Consider the following 26,936-nt stretch of genomic DNA (forward strand, 5'->3'; position numbering starts at 1 on the left):
AGTACAAGTGCATTTTGTGCCTGAAGAAATCTGTGTGGAAAAATGGCTCCTCCAATGGGAATGATTTGTCTTTGGGGGTCCCTGGAGGTCACATTGAATAATGCACCAGCATTTATCAGCATTCAGGATTCTTGACCTCTGGTGTCTAGATAGGTGAATTACAATAACACAGACAGACTAGTGAAACTGACTAGTGAACTGCACAGAGATATATGCCTGTGCATTCTTGGTCAAATTACATATGTTTACATTCTTAGTGGAAATACTACACCTGTTCACGATTAAGTAATTCAGAGTAATCTGATTTGAAACGCCACATTATAGAAAAAAAAAAATCTACAGACAGAATTGTTCACCGTAATTCAAAGAGTTTAATGTCTTTTAAAGATACTTCACAGAAAGCTCTCACATGACATGTTTACTGTATACTCCTTGTTACATCTGTGAAAATATTGACATAAAGCATTATTTTTCCTTTTATTGTACCCAAAGAAACCCTTGCCTTCAGATTGGCCAGAATGATCCATTAGCAGTATTTTATGTAAAAAAAATGTTTTGATTCATTGGTCATTTTCTTTGCAATTAATTAATTTGTGATGTAGATATTATTGCAAGCCCTAGGCCCTATCACCACTAATGCAAAGCACAAAACATCTCAATAATGGAACTTGATCCGTTCCGTGACCCGTTTCGTAAGTGGAAAAGTTCGTTTCTCGAGTCAATTTTCCCCATTTAAAATAATGGAAAAGCAATTAATGTGTTCCAGCCCACCCCGAAAGTCACCCTTTTTGCACTAATATATGTTTACAACACTCTCAAATTAGTAAAAAAAATACATGTAGCATTACTAAAAATAAAAAAGAAATACAGTGGTAACAGCAATAACAAAGAAAAATAAAGTTTTAAGTGGTTACATATTGAAGACGTGACAACTGGCTGGAGGAGTAACACAGGCACTGGCTGTATGACGGGAGGTGGGGGTGGGTGGAATAACGGAGAGTAGGCGAGTGAATGTGGGGAGACGAAGCGTAGATACGGCTTAACTTAGCACAAATTTTGATTTTCGATGCTATTTACACTAATGCTAAATTGCTAAAACAACAATTTGCTAATCTTAAAAGCTCACTCAAGTCTGGGCACGCTGGGAGACTCGCCGATTGGGGTCAGTGGTCATTTCCAGCCGCCGGCTTGGGTTCGTTTCTAGGGTCATGGTTCATTGGTGGAGGCAAAAAATATTCAAATGCCTGGTTCGTATCTTGGCAAGTTCGTTAGTACAGGCGTTCATTAATAGAGGTTCCACTGTACATTGTACTTTTTTTTTTTTTTTCCCGTAAGTGCATATATTTTATTTTACAATTTTCTCAGACACAGATTAACCCTACTCCTTGCTGTAGACTACACGTAAGCTTTAACCAGACAGGGAAACCGGTCATTATCTAGAATTCATCAAATAAATTATATGAAGGCTTATTAGCATATTTGAAAATCAGCAGTGGTGACATAATAAAGGGGATTTTTTTTCTTGTTGTTTTGACCAGAGCTGACACACCTCGACATCTTTGACATCACAGAAAAGACATTTTTACATAAAAATCTTTATTTAAAACTTAGTAAAATTGACTGAACATGACTATACAATATTTAAAAACAGACAACACATACTCTTAGGCCTTGTGAGCAGGAGTCTGACTGGTGGCTCCTGGGACTTTGTCAGTGATCACAAAATAGTTCCTCCCTTTCTGAGTGATGGAGGACAACAGGGGAGTTACAGGACTTTCAGCCATGCCTATTACACAAACAAAAAGACAGTGATTTCTGTCACATAAATCCAGGTAGAGAGTGAGTATAAGGTTCAGTAGGAAGCAATGCATCATCACCCAAGTCTCTCAGTGCTACAAGGACAGATCAAAGTCAGACATGATGCTTGCACTGCCACCTTGTGGTGATGCACAATGAGACAAGCATTTATACCAGTTTGACAAGGTCTTGGTCAAATAATATTAATATTCACTCTACAAACCTTCAGTGAACAGTAAGCTATGGCTGAATAATTAAAATTGTTTACCTGCAGACACACAATGACGGAAGGACTCCAAGAGACTGCTGCTGGAGAACCTGACCACCCCTCTAAAGAGTTCATCTTTATCACCAAGAGTGTTGTTACTGTTGCCTCTGTATCTTGTTTCAAGCTGTGGGTCAGAGATAAGATCAATATTATGCCAACTATGTTGATTTAGAGTGACTGCATATTTTAAGTGAATGCTTTCCAGAAAACAGCTAGTAACACTACATGTACATAAGTATTGGGACACACCACCTCAAATTAATTCAGGTGCTACACCACAGGTGTGTGTTTGTGTGTATAAGTGCATTGTGTAAAAGCCGCCAGTGCACTGAGTCAATAACTGCAAAGTCCTAAGGCTCCCCTGTGTGCCAGGAGTCTTATGCTACGGGTTTACCATGGCAGAGCAGCGGCATGTAAGCCTTACAACACCAAGCATAATGCCTGGTGTTAGATGGAGTGCTGTAAACATGCCACTAGACTCTGGAGCAGTGTAATCATGTTCTGTGGCATGGTGAATCATGTCTTCCTATCTTGCAGTCTGATGGATAAGTCTAGGTTTGGTGAATACCAAGAGAACATTACCCGCCTGACTACATTGTGCTCACTGTGGAGGGAATTTTGGTTGAGGAAGGATAATGCTATGGGATTGTTTTGCAGGGGTTAGTCCAGGCCCTTTAGTTTGAACAAAGGCAAATATTAATGCTTCAGCATACCTAGACATTTTGGACAACTGCCTTGTGAGAACAGTTTGGGGAAGGCCTTTATCTCTTCCAGCATGACTGTGCCCTAGTGCACAAAGCATAAAGGTTTAGAAAGGCAGGGCTCAGTGAGTTTGGGAAATTGACTGGCCTGCACAAAGCCCTGACTTCAACCCCATCAAACACCTTTGGGATGAAGTAGAATGAAAACAGTGCAAGCCAGACCCTCTTGATTCAGTGTCTGATCTCACAAAAGCTATTCTGCATGAACAGGCAAAAACTCCCACAGACATATTACAAAATCTCATAGAAAGGCTTCCCAGAAGAGAGGAATCTGTCATATCTGTAAATGTTCCGTATTTATGCCAATGAATTTAGAAATGGGGTATCATTAAAAATGTACCCTTTCTACAGTGTTGGTTCTCGCCTTTGGTCATATTAAGCATTATTGTAATTACCTGAGATCATCTTGCCTTCCAGTATGTTAAAATCAGAAAATAAGTAGTAATTATGCATTAAAATGTGCAGATATATTAAGTATTTTTCTTAGTTTATACAGTACAGTGCAAAGGTTTTAGGCACAGAAGTTTAAAAACAAATAAACAAAAATATTTGAGGGTATATACAATATATTGCCAAAAGTATTCACTCACTCATTCAAATAATTGAATTCAGGTGTTACAATCACTTCCATGGCTACAGGTGTATAAAAGCAAGCACCTAGGCATGCAGATTGCTTCTACAAACATTTGTTAATAAACAGGTTGCACTCATTAAATTCCAAAATCATACCACGATATGATGCCACCTGGGCAAAAAGACCAGTTGAGTTCCTCGCTACTAAATATTCCCCAAGCAACTGTCAATGGTATTATAACAAAGTGGAAGCAATTGGGAACAACAGCAACTTTGCCATGAAAAATGACAGAGCGGGGTCAGTGGCTGCTGAAGAGCATAATGTGCAGAGGTCTCCAACTTTCTGCAGAGTCAATCGCTACAGACCTCCATACTTAACGTGGTCTTCAAATTAGCTCAAGAACAACGCGTAAAAAGTTTTTTCCATGGGCGAGCAGCGACATCCAAGCCTTATTTCAACAAGCACAATGCAAAGAGTCAGATGCAGTGGTCCCAATGGACTAGAGCATTTGAAATGTGTTCTCTGGAGTGACGAATCACGCTTCTCCGTCTATAAATCCAATGGATGAATCAGAGTTTAGAGGTTGCTATGAGAAGGAACTCTTAATGCTTCAGCATACCAAGAGATTTTGGAAAATTTCGTGTGTCCAACTTTGTGCAATGTCCATAAAGACATGGATGAGCAAATTTGGTGTGGAAGAACTTGACTGGCCTGCACAGATAAAATTAGAATGTGATTGTGAGACTGTGAGCCAGGACTTCTCATCCAACATCAGTGTCTGACCCCACAAATGTGCTTCTGAGAGAATGGCCAGAAATTCCCACAAACACACTCCTACACTTTGTAGAAAGGCGTCACAGAAGAGTTGAATCTGTTATAGATGTAAAGGGTGGACTGACGCCATATTAAACTCTATGGATTAAGAATGGGATGTTACTCAAGTTCATGAACCCGCAAAGGCAAACAAGCAAATATGTTTGGCAATACATTGTATCTCAGGGCATTAAAAAAAGAAATATAACAAACCAGATATGCTCTCCAAGTTCTTTTATAGAAGCACAAACCAACAGGCAAAGTTGAGGACAAGAAATGTAGTAGTCACCTATGGCTCACTTCTTCCACCACTGCTACAGCAAAAACCACTGACACCCCCGTAGATCCATTTACAATCCAGAGATGGAAAAGTCGCAAATAAAATGCCATGGCTCAGACGGAGAAACAAAGCCAAGTGACTTACCTACTCACAAAAATGCAAGGCCTGGGGTGTTGTACATGGTCAGATGGTCTGGACTGATGAGTCAAAATGTTTAATTTCTGGCTCCAACAAAAGGTAGTTTGTCCACCAAGCAGTTCCAAAGGGAAGGTTTCTGATCAGTCCCATTTTTTTCTGTAGCATGACAATAACCCCAAACACTTGGACAAAGTCATGAAACTCTATCTTCAGCAAAACGGCTTGGAACAATTACCAAGCTGAGTACCTTAAAGAAACAGAAGGCCAATGTGTCTAAGAGATTTGATGCTGCTTTAAAAGCAAAGTGTGGTCTGACCAGATATTAAATATACTGAAATTTGTGGTAATATCTTGCATAGCATTTTGTTTTTTCAAAGTGCCTAAAACATTTGCATTATACTGTATATCACTTTGTTGCATACACGCTTTATATATATTTTTAGCAAGTAGTGCCACACACCCTGTACACAGCAGTTTCCAGCTTTGGCAGGACTCCATCACCAAATGCCTCACAAGCAATCTGAAGTCTTCTTTCAGCACATTCAGCATGCTCTTTTTCAATACTGGGATCTTTACAAGAAAAACCGTCAAACAAAGACAAAAATAACAATATTAATATAAAATAAAATGGTATGAACATGCCCGATATAAAGTACAAAAAATTAATTATAATGATATTGGAATTATTTTTGGATTAAAGTACATACGTAAAGCAGGTGCATTTCTTTGCTTTAATGTCCGTTCCTGATTTGTTGGGAACACCTGCAATTAAAACAGATGAATAACCATTTTCATACATTCATTCACTTTCGGTAATCACTTTATCATGTTAACATAAAGATGGGTCAACCGCCCACCCAGAATCACTGGCTGAAGGTAGGAACAAGCACTGGACAGGGTCAATCACCAGTCAATCACAGGGCATCACATGCCCACAGTCATCACAATTTTGAATCGCCAATGCACCTATCAGCATGCGTCTTTGGACTGTTGAAGGAAAGCAGTGCAAATCATGAATTTACCTGAAACAATTGATTTCAAACATTTTAAACAAGTCCCTGACTCTGTCTATAAAATGTCGTATGAATCTATCTTACCTGCTGATACCGTCTCAAGAGAAGGTCCTTCATCCCAGTGAGGCTTCTAGAACTCAGATGTGCTTCTTTTATAGACCCATGACCAGTGGACAGAAACAGAGCCTAAAGAAGAGTCAGGCAAACAAGGTACATAGGTATAAAAAGCATGGTCAAATTGTTGTAGGGTTTAATTGTAATATTTTGAGGGGGAAAAATTATATATACACACACAAATATAAATATAAATATGAATAAATAATCACCTGACACAGTAAAGGCTTATGTTTTGGCAGAAGATTAAGGATAAACACATAAGGAGTTTGTAGATAATGCACAACGTAGGTTGGTTTGAGGTGGTTGGGTTTACTGAAGTTATCTCCCCAGGCTATACGAATCCATATGGCACCATCTTCGAGCTTCTTTGTTCTAATACATACCTAACCAAAATATTCATGGATACACCATTACACATACTAAGACAGGACCAAATCAATCATGGCTATATTAGGGAAATTTAAATTCTAAAAACAAATGCACATATTTCTGAATCAACTTCAATTATATGGCACACTAAAAACTCTACAGTGTTATACAAAACTCAGAATTCTACAGCATAACTATCCCCTGCAGCCAAATTTCTGAACCCAAAAAAATTATTTTTAAATGTAGCATTAGCTGCTTTTAATAAAATAAAACTACTTTCCCTTAGTTCACCAGTTATTTGAAATTATATGCCTTTTAAAACTTTGCAAGTATTTATGAGTGAAGACAAATTTCAAATGTTCATTACATGTCTGACCACGTCCTCCAAGTGAATTCTGAACTGCTCCGTAAACTGTGTGAAATTCACAGAAATGGAATCATCTACAGAAAGAAAAAAAGAGATGTGTCATGTAATTTGTCCATGCACCATACATGTAAAAATGTATCTGTTAATAACTGACATGAACTTACTTTCTGCTTGAAAGAGCTGGAAAGCATGCCAGGTTCCTTGATTGGGGTTCTCTATGTAATCTTGCATTTAGAGGAACATAGATCAACTGTTAATAAAACTAAATCAAAGCATGCTGAATTCTCAATAATATAAGTGCACAATACCACCAGAACATAAAATGGGCAGTGACACTGAAGTGGCTTTACTGTAAAAGGTGCTTCAGTGGGAGGTTTATTATGATCGCCAGTGCTCAATCAACTTATTAATGCAGTAGGGGTTGGATCTCTGCATGGCAACTGATGAGCGGAAGTGGCGAGTCTAATGGCGACAGAGCCGGCCAGTTCGTTCGCCAATTTTATTAGTGACGTCCACTTCGCCAGCGCCTCTCCGCCAGTTTTATTAATAATGTCCACTTCACCACAACCCTTGTCTCCTCAGTTCAACGCAAAATATATCTCTCCGTTAACAACTCTGTAATAAATTAATTTTAAATATCTATAAAGCAATAATATGTGTTACTGATTAAAAAAAAAGCCTGTAGCCTGAAAATGTGTCACAGCCTCAGCATTCATCTGGAGAATTTGTATTCATTTATTAAATATTTTGATTATTAATAATTATTGTTAAATAATCTATAAAAGATATCTTTATGGAAGCAAATCTGACTCACCAGACTTTGAAATATTACCACATTTGAATTTGTAGCACTGAATTTTTTTGCACTGAAATTATGCATCTGAATTTTGTTGCTTTTGAATTTAAGTCTTCAGATTTCCACCTCTGAATATTTTGCTTCGAAATTATGCATCTGAATATAATTTCTCTTGAATTAAACTCATGAATTTTCAAGAACACGTTTTCACTGTTATTATTCAAGGTTAATAAATTCAGATAAAAAATGGCTTTTAAAAAATAAATAAATAAATAAATTTTAAAAAAAATCAAACAATATATTTTGAAGTTGCTCAAATTCGAAAGGCCAAATTCAGATGCCACATACGAGTTAAGAAATTCAGAGTACACATCCGGGTTACAAAGGTTGAGCAATCGATTCATTTCGATTTTCTCTTTCACCTTAAATGGTGCACTAGTTGCATTCTGTCGCCGCTAGATGACAACATACAAACGCAACTTCCATACCGTGGAAAAACTACACGTTTAGATTCCTTCCGTGAAAAGCTCACTGAAGATAAAATATAACAGACTATTGATATCCTGAAGATGAAGAAATTTTACTGTGGAGATTTTTTTGTAATGGCCCTGTGATATAGCATGTGATATGACAGAATATGTGGAAACATGAACTGTGGGTATGCAGTCACGTGAAAATTAGAACACCCCATGAAAATTCTTTCTTTTTAAACATATTTAAACATATGGACATTTGACTTTCATTTGAACAGCACTGAGAGATGGAGCTTATAAAACTGAAGAAATGACTTATAAACATAGGTTGTACAATGTAATTGGCTTTGGCAGAGAGGATCTGGCAAATTTTTCATGGGTGCAACCCACACACTCAGCTCTACTGCTCATCCCACAAATGCACCATCACACAAATGTGGCACCATTGAAAAGGGAAATTAACAGGCTTTTCAACGGTGTTAGATTTATTGCCAAGAAGCATTGTTACAAGAAAGAAATAATCTACCAATCACAAATTTCTATATTGATAATAATATTAGAAATAACCAGACATTGTGAATATACACACTGACATTCAGTGTTTAAACAAACACAACTTTATGAATTAAACTCTGCACTTTGGGATATTATATTTGTACTACACCGTCTGTAATATCAATTTCAGATTCTTGATAATCTGACAATCAAAAAATTAAAATGCCATAGGACATATACTCCAAAATTCATGTTTACACACATTCTGTCATATCACATACTATATTCACAGGGCCATGACAAAAATTCCACAATGACATTTCGTCATTTTCATGATATTAATAGTCTGTTATATTGTGCCTTCAATGAGCCTTTCAGATTTTTGTGTCACTTTGAAAATAAAGAGATAATTCCCAATGAATTTAAACAACTGCACAATTTCCCCACACATTCTATCATGTCCAATGCTATGTTTATAGGGCAATTACATAAAAACTCCACAGTACATTTTCTTCACCTTCAGGATATCAATAGTCTCTTATATTGTGTCTTCAGTGAGCCTTTTAGACTTTTGTGAAACTTTGAAATTAAAGGAGATAATATCCGAGGAAGAAAGCTAAACATGTAGTTTTTTCCATGGTATGGAAGTTGAGTTCGTATTTTGTAGTTTTAGTTAAAAATTGATAGTTAATCTTTAAATGGTTTTAAATACCTGACATTACTTCTAATTACACTGGGTAAAACTAAGCAGTATGTACATATATTCAGTGATGAGAAGCACATTACACTGGCATTTCCAATTCTTACACTGTGTTCCAACATATACCAGGGTTGGACAATGAAACTGAAACACCTGTTATTTTAGTGTGGGAGGTTTGGCGAAATTGGACCAGCCTGGTGGCCAATCTTCATTAATTGCATATTGCACCAGTAAGAGCAGAGTGTGAAGGTTCAGTTAGCAGTGCACACATTATGGGTGACATACCAGAGTTCAAAAGAGAACAAATTGTTGGTGCACGTCTTGCTGGCGCATCTGTGACCAAGACAGCAAGTCTTTGTGATGTATCAAGAGCCATGGTATCCAGGGTAATGTCAGCATATCACCAAGAAGGATGAAACACATCCAACAGGATTAACTGTGGACGCAAGAGGAAGCTGTCTGAAAGGGATGTTCGGGTGCTAACCCGGATTGTATCCAAAAAAACATAAAACCACGGCTGCCCAAATCACAGCAGAATTAAATGTGCACCTCAACTCTCCTGTTTCCACCAGAACTGTCCTTCGGGAGCTCCACGGGTTCAATATACACGGCCGGGCTGCTACAGCCAAACCTTTGGTCACACATGCCAAGGCCAAACGTTGGTTTCAATGGTGCAAGGAGTGCAAATCTTGGTTTGTGCACAATGTGAAACATGTATTATTCTCTGATGAGTTCACCTTTACTGTTTTCCCCACATTGAGGAGATTTACAGTGTGGAGAAGTCCCAAAGAAGCATACCACCCAGACTGTTGCATGCCCAGAGTGAAGCATGGGGGTGGATCAGTGACGGTTTGGGCTGCCATATCATGGCACTCCTTTGGCCCAATACTTGTGCTAGATTGCCACGTCACTGCCAAGGACTATTGAACCATTCTGGAGGACCATGTACATCCAGTGGAGAGCTGCTGGTTCAGTTGAGATCACTAATAAAACTGGCGAGAGATCACTAATAAAACTGACGGAGAGGCGCTGGCGAAGTGGACGTCACTAATAAAACGAGAAGGGTATCACTGCAGGCCGGAGGCAGCTCCAAGTGGGCCGTACAGCTCCAAGTGAGCGCGGAAGGACATTTTAAGCACAACTCAAGCACGTCGCTGGCTTCAAGATATGTAGTTGGCATAAAGGCTCTGGAGATGACCCAGAGGCTAAAGAACACTTTTTATTTGTGTTTGACAACAGGGGTGACATGGAGCTGTTTCTAAAAGCTTGTGTTGATGAGCAGGGTCTCAGGGTCAATGCAATGTTTGTGATTACGCCATGCCCCTCACCCCAGAATTTTTAAGGCATGTAAACTAGACTGCAGGGCACCTTGTACACCACATTTCAGACAGTGTGTATAGTTTGATACTTTTAGAAACCTAGGCTGTCTGTTAACTGTGATGTCCTGCTTTGTGTAAAATGCCCTGCACAAAATAGATATCCTAGTTATTTTCTTTCTTCTAACGAAGTTCTATAACTAATGCAGCTCAAATTGCTCATTATTTGGACGTTTAAGAGAATGTCAGTGAATTCTTTGAGATATTGTGTTAGATTATTGTGTATTTTGTAATACAGCTGTATGCCTGGTGACAATGTAATAACATTTTTGTTTTTGTTTTCAGTATTAATATTGTACCATGTAAACACTGAGTACATTATATGGAGTACATTTTCAGCATTATGTGATTTACAGACTTGTTTGTGGTTGGCTTAATATGTGAAATTCTTGCAATAAAAAGAGAATAACCATTTAACTGAGACCACATGTACTGAGAATGATAATGTTTGCTTACATATAGGCTACTACTCACTTCCAGACAAGAGACATGACAGTAAATATGGTTCATCAGCACAGCTCAGTGCTGGGATGCTATATATTCTTCGCCTGGCATTAGGTTCATGTTTCTCTACTCCAGAGAATCCAATCCTATTGTCAGTATTTCTCTACAGGGATTAGAGAGGCAGTGTGTGCACGTTTGCACATCTGTGTTAGTAATGGGTGCAACTTAATGTATAATACATTCACTACAAATTTGTCCTCAAATATTTGTACATATGGTATACTTCTGAAATAAATTAAACTGAATAAAGGAACTATATAAAATTTAATTGATAGCCCTTCGGGCGGCGCGGTGGTGCGGCAGGTAGTGTTGCAGTAACACAGCTCCAGGGACCTGGAAGTTGTGCGTTTGAGTCACACACCATGTGATTGTCCGTGAGGAGTTGGTAGGTGGATTGGAGACTCAGTGTGAGTGAATGTGTGTGTATGTCGCCCTGTGAGGGACTGGTGTGTTCCTGCCTTGCACCCAGTGATTCCGGTTAGGCTCCGGACTGGACCCACCGCGACCCTGAATTGGATAAGCGGTTTCAGACAATGAATGAATGAATGAATGAATCATAGTCCTTCTACAAATTCACATGCACAATCCAGGTAAGAAGAAAGGGAGGCTTTCTGACAGTCTAAGCCAGTGGTATCCAAATCTGATCCTATTCTACCTGTTAAAACAAACTTGATTCAACTAATTTTGTGAGCAGGGTGTTCCAGGACCTGGTTCTGGTGGCAAATCAAAGCATGTGTGATCATCTGAACACAAAGAGTAATACATAGTACTCTACAACACGGACATACTTCTTTAAAGAATCATTTAAAACCATGTAAAGGAACTAGATGAAGTACACTGAACGTCTCTGAATGTCTATTTATATTCTTAGTTTTAAGTTGAGCCAAATTTCCTGAAAGGTTGCACCACCATCTTGGAATTCATTATGCCATAACTACATTACAGTGAGTTTCCACTTTACTAAGTTTACCTAACTTGTAGCTACACGCACTGACTATATTGTCATATACACCCACTATGAGTGAGTGGTCATGGTAGGTTTGCTGAATATTATGATTATTTGCAAATTATTAGCACCATTTCTACCATGTCCATTAATGGAAAGGAGCTGCTTTAAATATTCATTTGAATAGTGGGCCATTTTCTACAGCGTTACTTAAGGGTTTACACATTTAAACTGATTATAATCCAATACTGTGCTGAGTACAAAACAAATAATACAGTCATATAATTCTGTAATCAAATTAAAATAATGACTGTAGACACAAGAGACCTAATGGATTTCATAAGTTTGCAGTTCACCTCATAATCAAATTAGCAAAAAGACATCATTAAAATATCAGAAGTGTTATGTATTTCATTTTCTCTGAAACCTAACATTTTAAACTATATAACTAGTAGAGGGTACCTAGTTCTGTTGGAGAGAAACTATGCCCTTTTTTCAAATCACAAAGGCTGCTTTTCCTACATTTGCCTTCCCACAAAACATAGATCGCCCACTTGCTGCATACGCCCCTCCCACTTGCTGGCCTCCGGCCTGCAGAGATATGTAGTTGAATAAAACTGGCGAATGAACTGGCCGGCTCTGCCGCCATTAGACTCGCCACTCCCACTCATCAGTTGCCATGCAGAGATCCAACCCCCTCTCTATTAATGTTTATTTTTGGTAAAAAACATCATAGAGAAAATTAAACATTCTGAATCTCAAGACTTCTTACTCCCTATGAAGTGCATGGCACAGGTCATCAAACAATGACCTCTACATCTGAACAGATGAGCATTTGTAAGAAAGATTTAATGCAGTTTTGCTGAACATGACCGGCTTTATTTTAGACAATGACAATTAACAATTTAGGTTCAGAAGCAGTTGCTTAATGATGCAATGGATTTGCCTCAGGCCTGTGTCAGTTAAGTATTTTATTTTTTTTGGGCAACATTTTTTTTTATTGGTTTCATCATTTCAAGATTTACAATTAAAAAAATGTAACATACCATAACACTGGGCAAATGTAAAAAGAGGAAAATTTACACAGCATGAACATTGACCATATTGTAAAATAAGTCATTTTTGTACATAGCTCACCAAGCCATTTTCCTATACACATTACACTGATTTGTTTCCATGATAAGGCAGTAACTATTTTGGTCAATAACAGACCCAATCCCAAAGTCATTTGCCCTTTCCTATTTTTTATTTAAATTGAGCATACTGGAGACAATTAATTTATTGTTTTTCAGTCTCTGCTGAAACAAAATTAAACCAAAACACTTAGATATCCTATTCAGAATGTTCTTAAAATATTTAATGCTAAGTAAATGTCTTTGTTTACTAAATGTTTTACTGTGAATTTCTCCCTTAATGTATTGCTGAGGGTAAACTAGAATGGTATATTGTTGTGCTGAATAAAATGAACCTTAGTTAGGTGTAGTGTAGTATGTCATGTGCGTGGTTTGTCACCTTCGTTTTTACTGTGAAATGTAGTTTGTAAACGGTCCCTTTGCTCTCTAGGAGATGAAGGCAGCCAATAGAAAACAATATATTTCGTGTTTTTTAAATGGCAAACATTTCTGACATACACCGAGTTGTAGCTGCTTGTCTTGGATCACCAAAACAATACTTTGCAAGTATTAACTCATTTGCATGCACCGTTTGAGAGCTATTGAAGAAAGAAATCTGAATATGCGAATAAGAAACTTTACCGGAGTATAGGGCTTGATTACCAAGAGGGTAGTTTAAAGGATTAAGAAAACTCACTCACAGATCATCTCCAGTTTTGCCACATCTTTCAAGCCCAGTCCGGTTTCCTAGGGGTGGAGGCAGACCAACATTTCAGGCTTTGAATTTGTGTGCTCCGTAAACGCTGTGTGACATATCTATGTAAATCCTTATTTATATTAAATCTGGTCAATAACACCACTTTTTACTACTCTGGGAAAGTTGGTTTCATATTCGCATATTCAGAATTCTTTCTTCAATAGCTCTCAAACGGTGCATGCAAATGACTTAATACTTGTAAAGTATTGTTTTTGGGATCCAAGACAAATAGCTACAACTCAGTTTATGTCAGAAATGTCTGCCATTTAAAAAACACGACATATATTGTTTTCTATGGGCTGGCGCCATCTCCGTGAGAGCTAAGAGACCGTTTACAAACTACACTACACAGTAAAAACGAAGGTGACGAACCTCGCACATGACATACACTACATCTCTTACGTTGGTAAATTTAACCATTACTGGCCCGTAGTGATGTGTTTTTGAGAATAAATTTCAATACTATTTGATACTTTGATGATATTGTTTTTAAACAAGTTGTATTTGATCAAGTACAACCCACATGACATACTACAGCTCTTATTTAGGTAAATTTAACCATTACTGGCCCGTGGTGATACATTTTTCTTTAAAAATGTCAATAGCTTTAGAACGTTTCAAAATATTGTTTCTAAACAAGTTGTATTTTATCAAGTACAACTCACATGAAATACTACAGCTCTTATTTAGGTTAATTTAACCATTACTGGCCCATTGTGATAGATTTTTCATAATACATTTCAATAGCATTTGAACCTTTAATAATATTGTTTTATAAACAAGTTGTATTTGATAAAGTGTAACCCACATGACATAATACACCTCTTACTTTGGTCAATTTAACCCTTACTGGCCCGTGGTGATGAGATTTTAAGAATAAATTTCAATAGCTTTTGAACCTTTGATGATATTGTTTTTAAACAAGTTGTATGTGATCAAGTGCAACCCACATGACATACTACACCTCTTATATTGGTTAATTTAACCATTACTGGCCCGTGGTGATACATTTTTCATTACAAATTTCAATAGCTTTTAAAGCTTTGATGATACTGTTTCAAAACAAGTTGTATTTGATCAAGTGCCACCCACATGACATACTACAAAAGTATCAAATACTATTGAAATTTATTCTCAAAAACACATCGCTACGGGCCAGTAATGGTTAAATTTACCAACGTAAGAGATGTAGTGTATGTCGTGTGCGAGGTTCGTCACCTTCGTTTTTACTGTGTAGTGTAGTTTGTAAACGGTCCCTTAGCTCTCGCGGAGATGGCGACAGCCCATAGAAAACAATATATGTCGTGTTTTTTAAATGGCAAACATTTCTAACATAAACTGAGTTGTAGCTGTTTGTCTTGGATCCCAAAAACAATACTTTACAAGTATTAAGTCATTTGCATGCACCGTTTGGGGGTTATTGAAGAAATAAATCTGAATATGCGAATATGAAACCAACTTCACCGGAGTCTTTTAACTTTATGCAGATAAGCTTGAAGTACATTATCTTACCTGACACGCGGCTAAGAGGTTTTCCAGAAACAGACCTCTGTTCTGAGTGTAATTCAGAGACCCCAGCTGTTCACTCGACAAATGACCCCAGCAACGCAGAGTCGCCTCTAACTTCTTGTTGGGGATTTTTCGCATGACCCGTTGTAAAAACGCCCTCGTTTGTTCATCCATTTTAGGAAAATGGGTATCTTGCAAACACTAAAATAACAACGGACGCGGTTTTACATTTTTCATCGCATCAGTTAAAACAACTCCTGGGCCTCACGGGCAACAGCGTAATCAAAATAAACCGCCAAGAATTGAAACGGGTTTGCGGGAAATAGGCTGATCTAAAATCAGCTCAAGGCGCGCCAACCCCGAATTACACAACAGAGGAAAACGCGGGAAAACCGGTCTCAGATCAGCTTAGTATGGGACAATATTCAAACTATGATGACACGTCACATTACGTGATTTCCGCTTTTAAAATAAAAGGCCTCGGTAGTATCTTAAAAATGAAGGGAAAAAGAACATTTGTACTTAGATATAATTAGCATTCAGTAATAAAGCTTTATATGTGTGCATAAATATTTTTTATTTATAATGAATTAATTAACTTTTTAATTTAATTTAATTTATTCCCGGTATAATGGATGGTGCTGCCATCTGCTGGTCGAAACTGCAGAGGACTCACCTCTGCCAGGGTGAACATTAGCTCTAGTGCAGTAACAACGTGAGAATATTTGAACTTTTTAATGAACCGGACGCTACTTTATCTGGCTGTTGTCGACTGAAGAACACCAGGTCTGGATAATTTAGCCTAACATTTATTTGTGTAGCACAGTGGCATGAATGCCGATCATGTGCTGGTTATGTATGAAGTGTTTCTCTCCTGTGATATATTGAATCACTCACCTAGATAATGCTACAAGAAAATAATGAGTAGAAACAGTTTAAATGGAATTTTGAATATTTCTCCATGTAATTTAATACAGGGATCCAACTCTGCGTTACATACTCGTGGTCAAAACGTTAACCCCAGCTCTGCCCTTTTACTGACGGGTCAAACTGTGTTTTATAATTATAATAACACGACGAATTAGACAAACATTTACACTCGGACATGGGAGCCTGTGGCGTTAAACAAGGTTCCCAGCTGAGCTTGTTTTATTTTTTTCTATATTGAGACTACTTTGGTTGTAAGGGTAGCCTCACTATTATGGTATACGTGATGTAAATAAGACTACATGTCCAGTACTATCAAGATATTTACGAAACACTGGAAAGGTTTTGTTTAATAATGTGTTAAATAGATGGTTGCCATTGTCAGACTGTGATAATTATCATTAACGGTATATCTCAAACAGCACAACGACGTGGAGCTTATGTGGGTTACCTGGGTGGATAGTAGCAAATTTTGTTTTGTTTTTTTCCTGGCAGTCCCATCACAGAATATCTCAAAATTAAGTCAATCCACAATGCAACCTGTTATATATATATACACATACAGACACAAACACACGCACAGGTTATATCTGACAACTAATGAAAACCCCAAATTCAGTATCGCAGAAACTTAGAATATTGTGAAAAGGTTCAATATTGAAGACAGTTTGTGCCACACTCTAATCAGCTAATTAACTCAAAACACCTTCAAAGGCCTTTAAATGGTCTCTCAGTCTAGTTCTGTAGGCTCCACAATCATGGGGAAGACTGTTGACGTGACAGCCGTCCAAATGATGACCATTGACACCTTACACAAGCAGTGCAATACACAAAAGGTCATTGTAAAGAGGCTGGCTGTTCACAGAGCTCTGTGTCCAAGCACATTAACAGAGAGGCGAAGGGAAGGAAAAGATGTGGTAGAAAAAAGTTTACAAGCAATAGAGATTATGTGGTACAAGCAATAGGGATAACTGCACCCCGGAGAGGATTGTGAAACAAAACCCATTCAAAAATGTGGGGGAGATTCACAAAGACTGGACTGGAGTCAGTGCTTCAAGAACCACCACGCCTAGACATATGCAAGACATGGGTTTCAGCTGTCGCATTCCTTGTGTGAAGCCACTCTTGAACAAGAGACAGTGTCAGAAGCGTCTCGCTTCCAAAAAGGACTGGACTGCTGTTGAGTGGTCTGAAGTTATGTTTGTGATGAAAGTAAATTTTGCATTTCCTTTGGAAATCAATGTCCCAGAGTCTGGAGGAAGAGAGGAGAAATTTTCCATAGTCATTGATGGTTTGGGGTGATATATCATCTGCTGGTGTTGGTCCATTGTGTTTTCTGAGGTCCAAGGTCAATGCAGCTGTCTACCAGGAAGCTTTAGAGCACTTCGTGCTTCTTGCTGCTGACCAACTTTATGGAGAAGTAGATTTCATTTTCTAACAGGACTTGGCACCTGCACACAGTGCCAAAGCTACCAGTACCTGCTTTAAAGACCATGGTATCCCTGTTCTTAATCAGCCAGCAAACTCGCCTTACCTTAACTCCATAGAAAATCTTTGGGGTATTTTCAAGAGGAAGATGCAATACGCCAGACCCAACAATGCAGAAGAGCTGAAGGCCACTATCAGAGCAACCTGGGCTCTTATAACACATGAGAAGTGCCACAGACTGATCAGCTCCATGCCATGCGGCATTGCTGCAGTAATTCAGGCAAAAGGATCCCCAACTAAGTATTGAGTGCTGTACAAGCTCATACTTTTCAGTTGGACAGCATTTCTAAAAATCCTTTTTTTTGTATTGGTCTTAAGTAATATTCTAATTTTCTGAGATACTGAATTTGGGGTTTTCATTAGCTGTCAGTTATAATCATCAAATTACAAGAAATAAACACTTGAAATATATCAGTCTGTGTGTAATGAATGAGTGTAATATACAAGTTTCACTTTTTGAATGGAATTACTCAAATGAATCAACTTTTTCATGATATTCAAATTTTATAACCAGCACCTGTATATATTAGATAGTTGTGCCACTGGGAGGAATATGTTTATCTAATATAGGCAGCCAAGTTTGGTCCCACTACTATTTCATATACCTACCCAACAGGAGATCATGTCCATCTTGAATCCAGCCAGCCCATTTTCACCCTGCATTCAGCCCTACTGTGATGGATGAGAAAGATGTACTGGACTTGTACATAATGTCACATAAAATGACCATGTAATGACAAATAATGCTAATGTGTGATCATTGTACAATGTACAACAAAATGTGATTTCTGCATTTAACCCACCCATGGCACTAGTGCACTAGGGGATGTAAACACATCCAGAGCAGGGGCCAGCCATCCCCAGTGCCCCAGGAGCAGTTGTGGGTTAAGTGCCTTGCTCAAGGGCACCTCAGTTGGTTTTGGGGATTGAACCCATATACAGGCCATGGCTGCCCATATAAAATGACTACTTACACATAGAGGGTTTTTAAATATTTTTGATTAAAATATGTGATTTGCCTTTTTTATTCAGCATATACCTTGTTGAATTATTACTTTTTTTTAATTTTTATTTGTTCAGCTAATAAAGGAAGATACCAGTATGAGTGATGGGATGGGATGGGGAGGCTGTAGTATCCTTTAGTATGAGATGCACTAAGGGCTGGTTTGCCAGACTCTGATTAATCTTTAATTAAAATAATTTTCATTAGCTTAATAATTCACAATTGTCTCTGAAATTTAGTACAAGATTAGGTTTAATTCCTGTCTGGGAAACCCGCCCTAATTAGTACAATTATCAGTTCAGATATACAGATGTTTGATGTTCTCAATCCCAAAAACCTTGCATAATCTTTAGGGACAAGGATTGCCAATACAAAGGGCTGCTCATGAAGTTCTTCATGCCCAAGCCACACGTTGGGTACAGGGTTATAAAGTCCCATCAGGATTTGGCTATGGAAGTTTTGGGATGTATTGAGATGATCAAGTGATCCAGAAGTAATCATCCAACAGTAATCATCCAACACTGTCTCATTCAATGCTCTTGTGGCTGAATGCCATCAAATCGTCGTAAGAGTGTAACACCTAATGTAAAGCTTTATCAAAATAGTAGAGACTGATAGTTCAGCAAACCTTTCTTAAATCCCATTGATTTTGGGGGAACCACTGCATGAGTATGTGTCTGCAGACCTTTGGAGATACAGGTCCATCTCAGTAAATAAGAATATCATCGACAAGTTAATTTATTTCAGTAATTCAAAAAGTGAAGCTCATATACAGATTCATTACAAACAGAGTGATCTATTTCATGTGTTTATTTCTTGTAAAGTTGATGATTGATTATGGCTTATAGCCAATGAAAACCCAAAAGTCATTATCTCAGAAAATTAGAATATTATACAAGTCCAATTAAAAAAAAAAAAAAATATATATATATATATATATATAATACAGAAATGTTGGTCTACTGAAAAGTATGTACAGTATATGCTCTCAGTACTTGGTCGGGGCTTCTTTTGCATGAATTATTGCATCAATGTAGTGTGGCATGGAGGCGATCAGCCTGTGGAACTGCTGAGGTGTTATGGAAGCCCAAGTTGCTTTGATAGTGGCCTTCAGCTCGTCTGAATTGTTGGTCCTGGTGTCTCTCATTTTCCTCTTGACAATACCCCTGCATAGATTCTCTGTGAGGTTTAGGTCAGGGGAGTTTGCTGGCCAATCAAACACAGTGATAGTGTGGTTATTAAACCAGGTATTGATACTTTTGGCAGTGTGGACAGGTGCTGAAAATGAAATCCACATCTCCATAAAGCTTGTGAGCTGAGGGAAGCATGAAGTGCTCCAGAATTTCCTGGTAAATGGCTGCGCTGACTTTGGACTTGATATAACACAGTGGACCAACACCAACAGATGACATGGCTCCCCAAACCATCACTGATTGTGGAAACTTCACACTAGACTCAAGCAGCTTGTATTGTGTGCTTCTCCACTTTTCTTCCAGACTCTGGGACCTTGATTTCCAAATGAAATGCAAAATTTACTTTCATCTGAAAACAAGATTTTGGACACTGAGCAACAGTCCAGTACTTTTTCTCCTTGGCCCTGGTAAGACCCTCTGGGTCATGAGTGGCTTGACACAAGGAATGCGACAGTTGTGGCCCATGTCCTGGACACGTCTGTGTGCGGTGGCTCTTGAAGCACTGACTCCAGCAGCAGTCCACTCCTTGTGAATCTTTCTGAATGGCCTTTTCTTGACAATCCTTTCAATGCTGTGGATATCTCTGTTGCTTGTGCACCTTTTTCTACCACACGTTTTCCTTCCATTCAGCTTTCCATTAATATGCTTGGATACAACAGGAGGGTGTCAATGACTGCCTTCTGGACAGCAGTCTTCCCCATGTTTGTGGAGCCTACCGAACCAGACTAAGGGACCATTTAAATGCTTTGGAAACCTTTGCAGGTGTTGATTATTCTAATTTTCTGAGATAATGATTTTTGGGTTTTTCATTGGCTGTAAGCCATAATTATTAAAAAAAAAACATTTTAAATAGATCACTCTGTAATGAATCTATGAGTTTCACATTTTTAATTTAATTACTGAAATGAATTAACTTTTTGATGATATTCTAATTTATTGAGATGCACCTCTAGTGTAAGTGTACCTCTAAGTGTAACTGTAAGAATGAAAGCACTAAAGACTTATTTTATTCGTGTTAATCAACGAAACAAACATGCTAGTTTTCACTTATATGCTTTCACTGTTTAGTGTTGATACCTCCTTGAGCTTAAATATTTCTGAATTTCCAGATTACTGGATGAAAATTCAAAAGTTTTTGGGGCTGCAGTAAATACATACAATAAGCAGAAAACCATGTACAGTACGAGTGCTGCCATTTTTTCTGTGTATTTTTTAGTTTAAGAAGCCTTAACTCAGGATGCACCCAGATCTGTCGGCACATTTACATACTGATGAATGCAATGAACTGATAACACTGCTCAAACAGTGTCATAAGGAGGTAAGAAAAACCCAACAATTAATCTTCACTATTCCCGTGTTTGCCATCTCATGTTTATTCAGTAAATTTACAATGAATCTTTTAAAGTATCTCTCTGTCTGAATAATGAGAAATGATTCTTTCTATGTCTCATGTCTGAATTTCTGTTGTGAATTTTATGTTCAGCACAATGTCCTTAGGTTCTTTGGGACGTGTAATGATATGGATCGTCTGATGCGAGAATGTCTTAAGAAGGAGGTAAGGTGCGCATAGAATGGAACTACACAACTGCTAAATACACAACCTTAGGAGGTGGTTGATCATTGCCACTGCTTCTAAGTGAATAAACTAACTTTATTTTTATAATCAGATCAAACCTAAAAGAGGCATTCTTTTTGTTTCCTTTGTGTCACTTAAAACTTATAATGAACCTCTTTGAAAAACTGTGCAGACTTTTAAGTGTGTGGCAGAAAACAGTTGGGGTAAGTCCCTCTCCAAAGCTGATGAACTCTACAATAAAAAAAACTTTTCTCTCTTTCACAATCTTTATTTGACAAGCAGATACAACCTGCCATTTTTGCAGTATTTGTTAGGAGACTTGATAAAACAAGACAAAGGCAGCATGCCAGAAGCTCTCTTTAGAAAAAACAACTGTCATCTGTGGAGATAAGTACTTTAATAGATTATAACTAGGTCCAAGTTAGACAACTTGTAGCCAATGAATAGTTAAAGTAATATTTCACCATGTGATTGAGCTTAATATAGTATTGAAAAAAGTGAGCCATTTAGTGCCATATATTAATTTTGTAAACATCAGGAACCAGGAGAATAAAAACGACTTATTGGATAATTGCTCTGAATCAATAGAGTTGTCTGCTGAAGGATGGACAGAAACACCTCTCTGTATGAAACCTGTTCATTTTCATGGACCTGAAGGAAGAGCAGAATGTGAAGTTTCTCTTTTCTCTTAAAGCTTTAAGGGCTGTTGTTGTTTTGACATTCTAAGCAATTAAACTTTGCTTGAAACATGCAGAACCTGTACTTAATTGATATATTGTAAATTAAAAAATATTAAGTGTGAACTTTCTCATTGCACTTTACTTTTTATGGCATTGCTGTTGCAAGCCATTATGATTCTCAGTCTGACTTTGGTTATTGTTTTTGTTTCTCTGTGCAGTATCAAGCAAAGAGGGAGCAGAGCAAGGCTCATGCAGCAGAGATGAGACAGCGTCTGAAGAATGGACCAAAAATTCAGCCCTAAACCAAAGACACCTTACTACCGCAGGCCGGGATAAATAATAAATGGTCATGTGACCTTCAGGACTTTCCTGTTAGAAGGCATCCAGAGTGTTCATTATGGATATCTCGCATGCTGTGATTGTTCACTGGACATATTTATCATGGATTCTGGTGAAGCAGCATTTTTAGTGCAGCATACTGAATCAGTGATGAAACTAAAACTCTTATTATTAACAAAATATTGATAACTAAATATATCATCCAGTGTTATTCTGTGTGGAGCTGTATGCCATGAGTGTGAACGTTTGTAGAGAATTATTTGCAATGTCCTGTGTTGTAAGTTAGAATATACAAAATGAAACTATCTGGCTTGAAATGAGAATTAAGTTTCACATTGCTTGGTTCTTACACAATGGAGAAGGATTACATTCTACAATAATATTAAAAATCACAACAGTTGCATTGATTGTGTCATTTATTAGATACCACTCACCCATCCCACAAAACGAAGACAGAGGATCCTACTGGCACAGAGGAAATACCACTTCTAAGGCACCCAGAAATATTCAGAAACTAGGACTGAGGAATGGGAACATTATTCTTCTGCTGATTACATACAAAGGGGCTAGATCTAACATAGTGATATACAGTCACTGACCAAATAAACCCCAGATGTTTAGAAAGTGATGAATGCAATAAGGTGTGAGAACGGGAAATTGTAATAAATAAAAAATGTGATGCAGTTCATATATTTAAACGATAAATAGCAAATGGATACAGGTAACAGCCGAATACAAACATGTTTTAAACAATGGTGTAAAACAAAGATAGATTTTTCTTCAATTTCCCATTAAATATTTTAAGGAACAACACATCTTCCACTTTTGCATAAAATCCAGTTGTTTTGCACAAATTTTGCTTAAATACAAAATCAAAGGTTATGGCACAATCATAAATTATAGGATTACAGATTATATGAAGGTAAACAATGTAAAGATCTTGTGTAATGTAGTTTGCTTTGAAAACACAACACTGGCAAAGAATGCTCAGAAGTTATGACAGACCTACTGAGGAGTTCCCTACCAGGAAAAATGTTCTTTAATTATCTTTGCTTAAAATGCACTCAAAAACCCACAATTTCTAGATAAAGAAAACCACTTGGGAAAAGAAAGGAAAAAATTATATATATAAAAATGGGACTAACTCAGCATGTGTACTGCATACAGGTACAGGGCAATTCGATATATTTTCCCAAATATAATCTGGATGCCACAACACCCTTCTGAATGAGGGATGAGAGTGGAAGGACAGCAGGGAGCCACAGGAGGACGCATGGTCATATATAACAACAATGTAGATCCACAGGATTGACTGTGTTACCTTGTGTCATTCTCAATAAATAAAGAAAAAATACACTGTGCAATATTTCTAACATTACAGACTATGGCAATGCAATAAAACATACCCTGAAATATAACGATCTGACAAGCAACATCTATCTACAATAATACACATGCACAATATAACACCTTAAACTCTGCTTTTGTACAACTGCTAAATATATATGTCTTGTTATCTGTACAAAAACCATCACTATATACCTACAAGGGTTAGACCATAGACCTGTAAGGTTATAAACCCAGTATATTCATATATGTATATATTTAACATATGTTTATCCTGAAAACATCACATGCAGAAAGAACATTCATATCTGCATTATTTTCACAATATCAACAGCCTAACTGACAAAAGGGAAAAAAAAGTGCAGAGACTGAAGGTTACTTTGGAACAGAAACAAAATGTTTCGTTGAAGTTTGTTACAAAAATACACAATAAAATTTGACATTTCATTAAAATAATTCTCTGTCAAAATATATTCACAATTTCAAGACATTGTACACCTTCGCATGTACATTTTTTTTCTTCTGTCACAAACAACAGGATAGACATGTCCACTAATGTTTCTGGAAGGGGACAGATAAAGGCAGTAAATCTAGATTCTGCCTCAGTGCTCTGTTAACCTCAAACTGTCACAAAGTGTGTGTTCTTCAAGTTCTTCACCACACCTGCCATCCACAGAGCTGCCTTCTCACCACACAAAGTCAGCAGTACTTTTCTCATGTCATTCAAGAAAGAAATCAAATAAAAATTAAATTTGCTTTAAATGCCCCAATAGCCGCAGCTATGCCAGATGAATAGAGGGTGAAATATGATAAAACATACTGAAGTAAAGACTCCTGATAATTGTACTTCCAAGACTATGATCATTTTTTGAAAGGGTTGGGAAGAACTGAACGTCACTGTCAGAGCAAAAACATGAAAATCACACTTTTTTTTGTATGTTTACATTTGTTTTATACACTAGGCTTATATATTTAATCTTAAACTAAACACCAGCTTCTTTTTTACACTGTGTGATGGTTCAACAGTGAAGTAAACAACTGAAATGATACACAATTACATTAACATCTAATGAAAGTCATGAATTTTTTTCTGAATATTTGTTCAGACAGTGCCAATAATTTATCATACATGTTATTGCTGGTTAAATCCATTGAAACCTAACCATTTGTATTATGATATTTTTGAATAAAGCATGTAAAACATTTCACAGAAGACTGTATCAAGTCAAATAACTATTGCATGCAATAAGTAACCATAACACTGCTACAAATCATGTCAAGGACATAAAAATGCACATTTCCTAGTAGATATATCTCTAAGCAGCACATGTGATTGAACAGACAGTCATTATCTCAGTTATAATGACTGGCTAGTCTACATTACAATCTAATATCACTTCATTCTGAACTGAGATCTCCTTCTGTTACTGATGGATTGCTGCCCATCAGGTAAATAAAGAAAAAAAAAAAGAAAAACGGAAAGAAAATATCCTCATATTGGATTTGCATAGACTTATGAATCATTATGACTTATGATAAATAGCTCTTTATGTAACTAAATTTCAGCAAAAGATTTTGGGGTACTTTTTCATTAACTCCCATGTCATTAACATGTCACAGATTATGTCGTATACTTTAGTGAGTTATAGTTCAATAATAACATTAAAAAAAAAAAAAATCACATTACCATTACTGGATTAGGTACCATTACTTCTTCTGCACTTAACTGTTATGACATAAAAAAATGTGAACACCCCTGGTAAAAGTATATATTTGGTTAATTCGCACACCCATTAATTAGAAGAAATTCCATCTTCATATTTTAGTGCACAGTTTCTATTTGCTATGTTTAAGATATTGGAAATATAAAAGGTGAATTAACTCTTTCACAAATCTCATTTTTCCATTAGGTTATCTTTCAATTGTGCACTAAAATCTGTATAGCCATCTTCCTGTTTAGAAAATCCACTAAACAAAACTAGACCACTGTATGCCATTAAATGAATGGTAATGGTAAAATGTCATGACGTGACACCTCATGACAGCATGACATTTGCCATGTCTATCACATCTGACACGTTTATCATAAATTTACATCAATGTTACGTAGAAAGGTTCAAATAAGGTGTTACCAGTTTGTGTTAAAGGGTGCCTACTGCCTTCAACTAACAAACAACAAACATTAACATAAAAGAGAACAGATTAGTCGTCACATTCAGTGTTGAAGACAATGAGGAAACGTGAACATGCAGAAATCTGTAGCGTCTAACGTAATCAATTCATTAAAACCTTTAGAGAAAATACATGAAAATTTTGCAAACCCATCGCTATTGCACTCAGCTGATGCCATGCCATACTTTATATGGACAGTGGTTTATGACAGGAATGTGTTTAAGGTAAAAAAGATCAGTATCGATAACGTTACCTTTGGTATGAGAATCACCCCTTCAGAGATGAGAGCAAACAAAAACCATACATTAGATCCAACAAAAAATATTTACACTGTACACATTACATATAATTATTCACTTATTTGTTTTCACCTTGCAAAATGGCTTGATTTCAAATAAATAAAGAATGAAAAATTTAAAGGCATTTCAATATCTGATAAGATTTTCAGTGTATAGAATGCTGGTGAGAGTCACCACATAACTGAACCCTTCTAATAGCACGATTAGTAGTAATAAAAAAGGAGCATTGTGTCCTTGGCTTTGATTTTAATTTCATTTAAAGGATGACATCATTATCTGCTCTAGGTGGAAGTGCCCAATGCTGATTGATCTGGATTCAGTTGAAGGGGGTGGAGCTTCATGCCAAGGCAGCTTAGGGTCTTAGGCTCTTGAGGACACATTACTCACAGACTGGAGGACTGATGGTATACAACCTGCAGGGGACTAGTTGGCTGGAATGACTGGAATTAGGCATCATAACCCTTATTCTGAAGATAGCTGAAAAGTGCTTCTAGTCCTTTGGTGGAGCACCACAGCTGTTTGAGCATCTGGCATTCCTTCTCATTCACTTCCTCTAGAACAGACTTGAGGATTCCACGCACCATGCATTTAGACTCTTCCAGAACCTAGACAAAGAAAAGAAAAAAAGAGAAAACCCTGCCTGTTACTAAATTATGTTATGGTGATGCAAAAAATCAATAATGAAAAAAAGAGTATAATTATTTTCCCATGCAGATAAATGACATGCAGTGGAAGCTCAATACCAAT

The 26,936-nt window shown here is 37.2% G+C and overlaps 3 protein-coding genes across 5 annotated transcripts in view; 1 reads left to right on the forward strand and 2 right to left on the reverse strand.

Moving 5' to 3' along the window:
- Positions 1-419: 419 nt before the first annotated feature.
- On the reverse strand, positions 420-15,568 carry cenpn (centromere protein N). 2 transcript variants are annotated; one of them, XM_066685399.1, is made up of 10 exons: positions 15,169-15,564; positions 13,601-13,646; positions 6,662-6,721; positions 6,498-6,571; positions 5,971-6,144; positions 5,729-5,830; positions 5,339-5,393; positions 5,092-5,201; positions 2,066-2,189; positions 420-1,786 (listed from the first exon to the last, which is right to left on the reverse strand). In XM_066685399.1, exons 1-10 carry the CDS (start codon positions 15,337-15,339, stop codon positions 1,665-1,667), a joined length of 1,038 nt encoding a protein of 345 aa, XP_066541496.1. In that variant the 5' UTR covers positions 15,340-15,564; the 3' UTR covers positions 420-1,664. The 2 variants fall into 2 exon arrangements, 1 of the variants encoding a protein (XP_066541496.1); XR_010804540.1 differs by lacking the exon at positions 420-1,786 and adding an exon at positions 4,638-4,878 and having other exon boundaries at positions 15,169-15,568.
- Positions 15,569-15,814: 246 nt separating this feature from the next.
- On the forward strand, positions 15,815-22,788 carry cmc2 (C-x(9)-C motif containing 2). Of its 2 annotated transcripts, XM_066685496.1 has the most exons (5): positions 15,820-15,951; positions 18,661-18,712; positions 21,024-21,094; positions 21,260-21,331; positions 22,251-22,788. In XM_066685496.1, the coding sequence occupies exons 2-5, from the start codon at positions 18,682-18,684 to the stop codon at positions 22,332-22,334; spliced, it is 258 nt and encodes an 85-aa protein (XP_066541593.1). In that variant the 5' UTR covers positions 15,820-15,951; positions 18,661-18,681; the 3' UTR covers positions 22,335-22,788. The 2 variants fall into 2 exon arrangements, with proteins under 2 accessions (XP_066541594.1, XP_066541593.1); XM_066685497.1 differs by lacking the exon at positions 18,661-18,712 and having other exon boundaries at positions 15,815-15,951; positions 20,993-21,094; positions 22,251-22,786.
- The window catches only part of LOC136709914 (chromodomain Y-like protein 2), a 47,066-nt gene continuing 42,909 nt past the window's right edge, over positions 22,780-26,936 (reverse strand). Inside the window, exon 7 of the mRNA XM_066685495.1 lies at positions 22,780-26,794. Within this exon, the coding sequence (XP_066541592.1) occupies positions 26,636-26,794 (159 nt within the window). The 3' untranslated portion in view covers positions 22,780-26,635. The remainder of the gene's footprint in view (positions 26,795-26,936) is intronic.

Source organism: Hoplias malabaricus, chromosome 11, assembly GCF_029633855.1.
Source record: "Hoplias malabaricus isolate fHopMal1 chromosome 11, fHopMal1.hap1, whole genome shotgun sequence".
Taxonomy (NCBI): domain Eukaryota; kingdom Metazoa; phylum Chordata; class Actinopteri; order Characiformes; family Erythrinidae; genus Hoplias; species Hoplias malabaricus.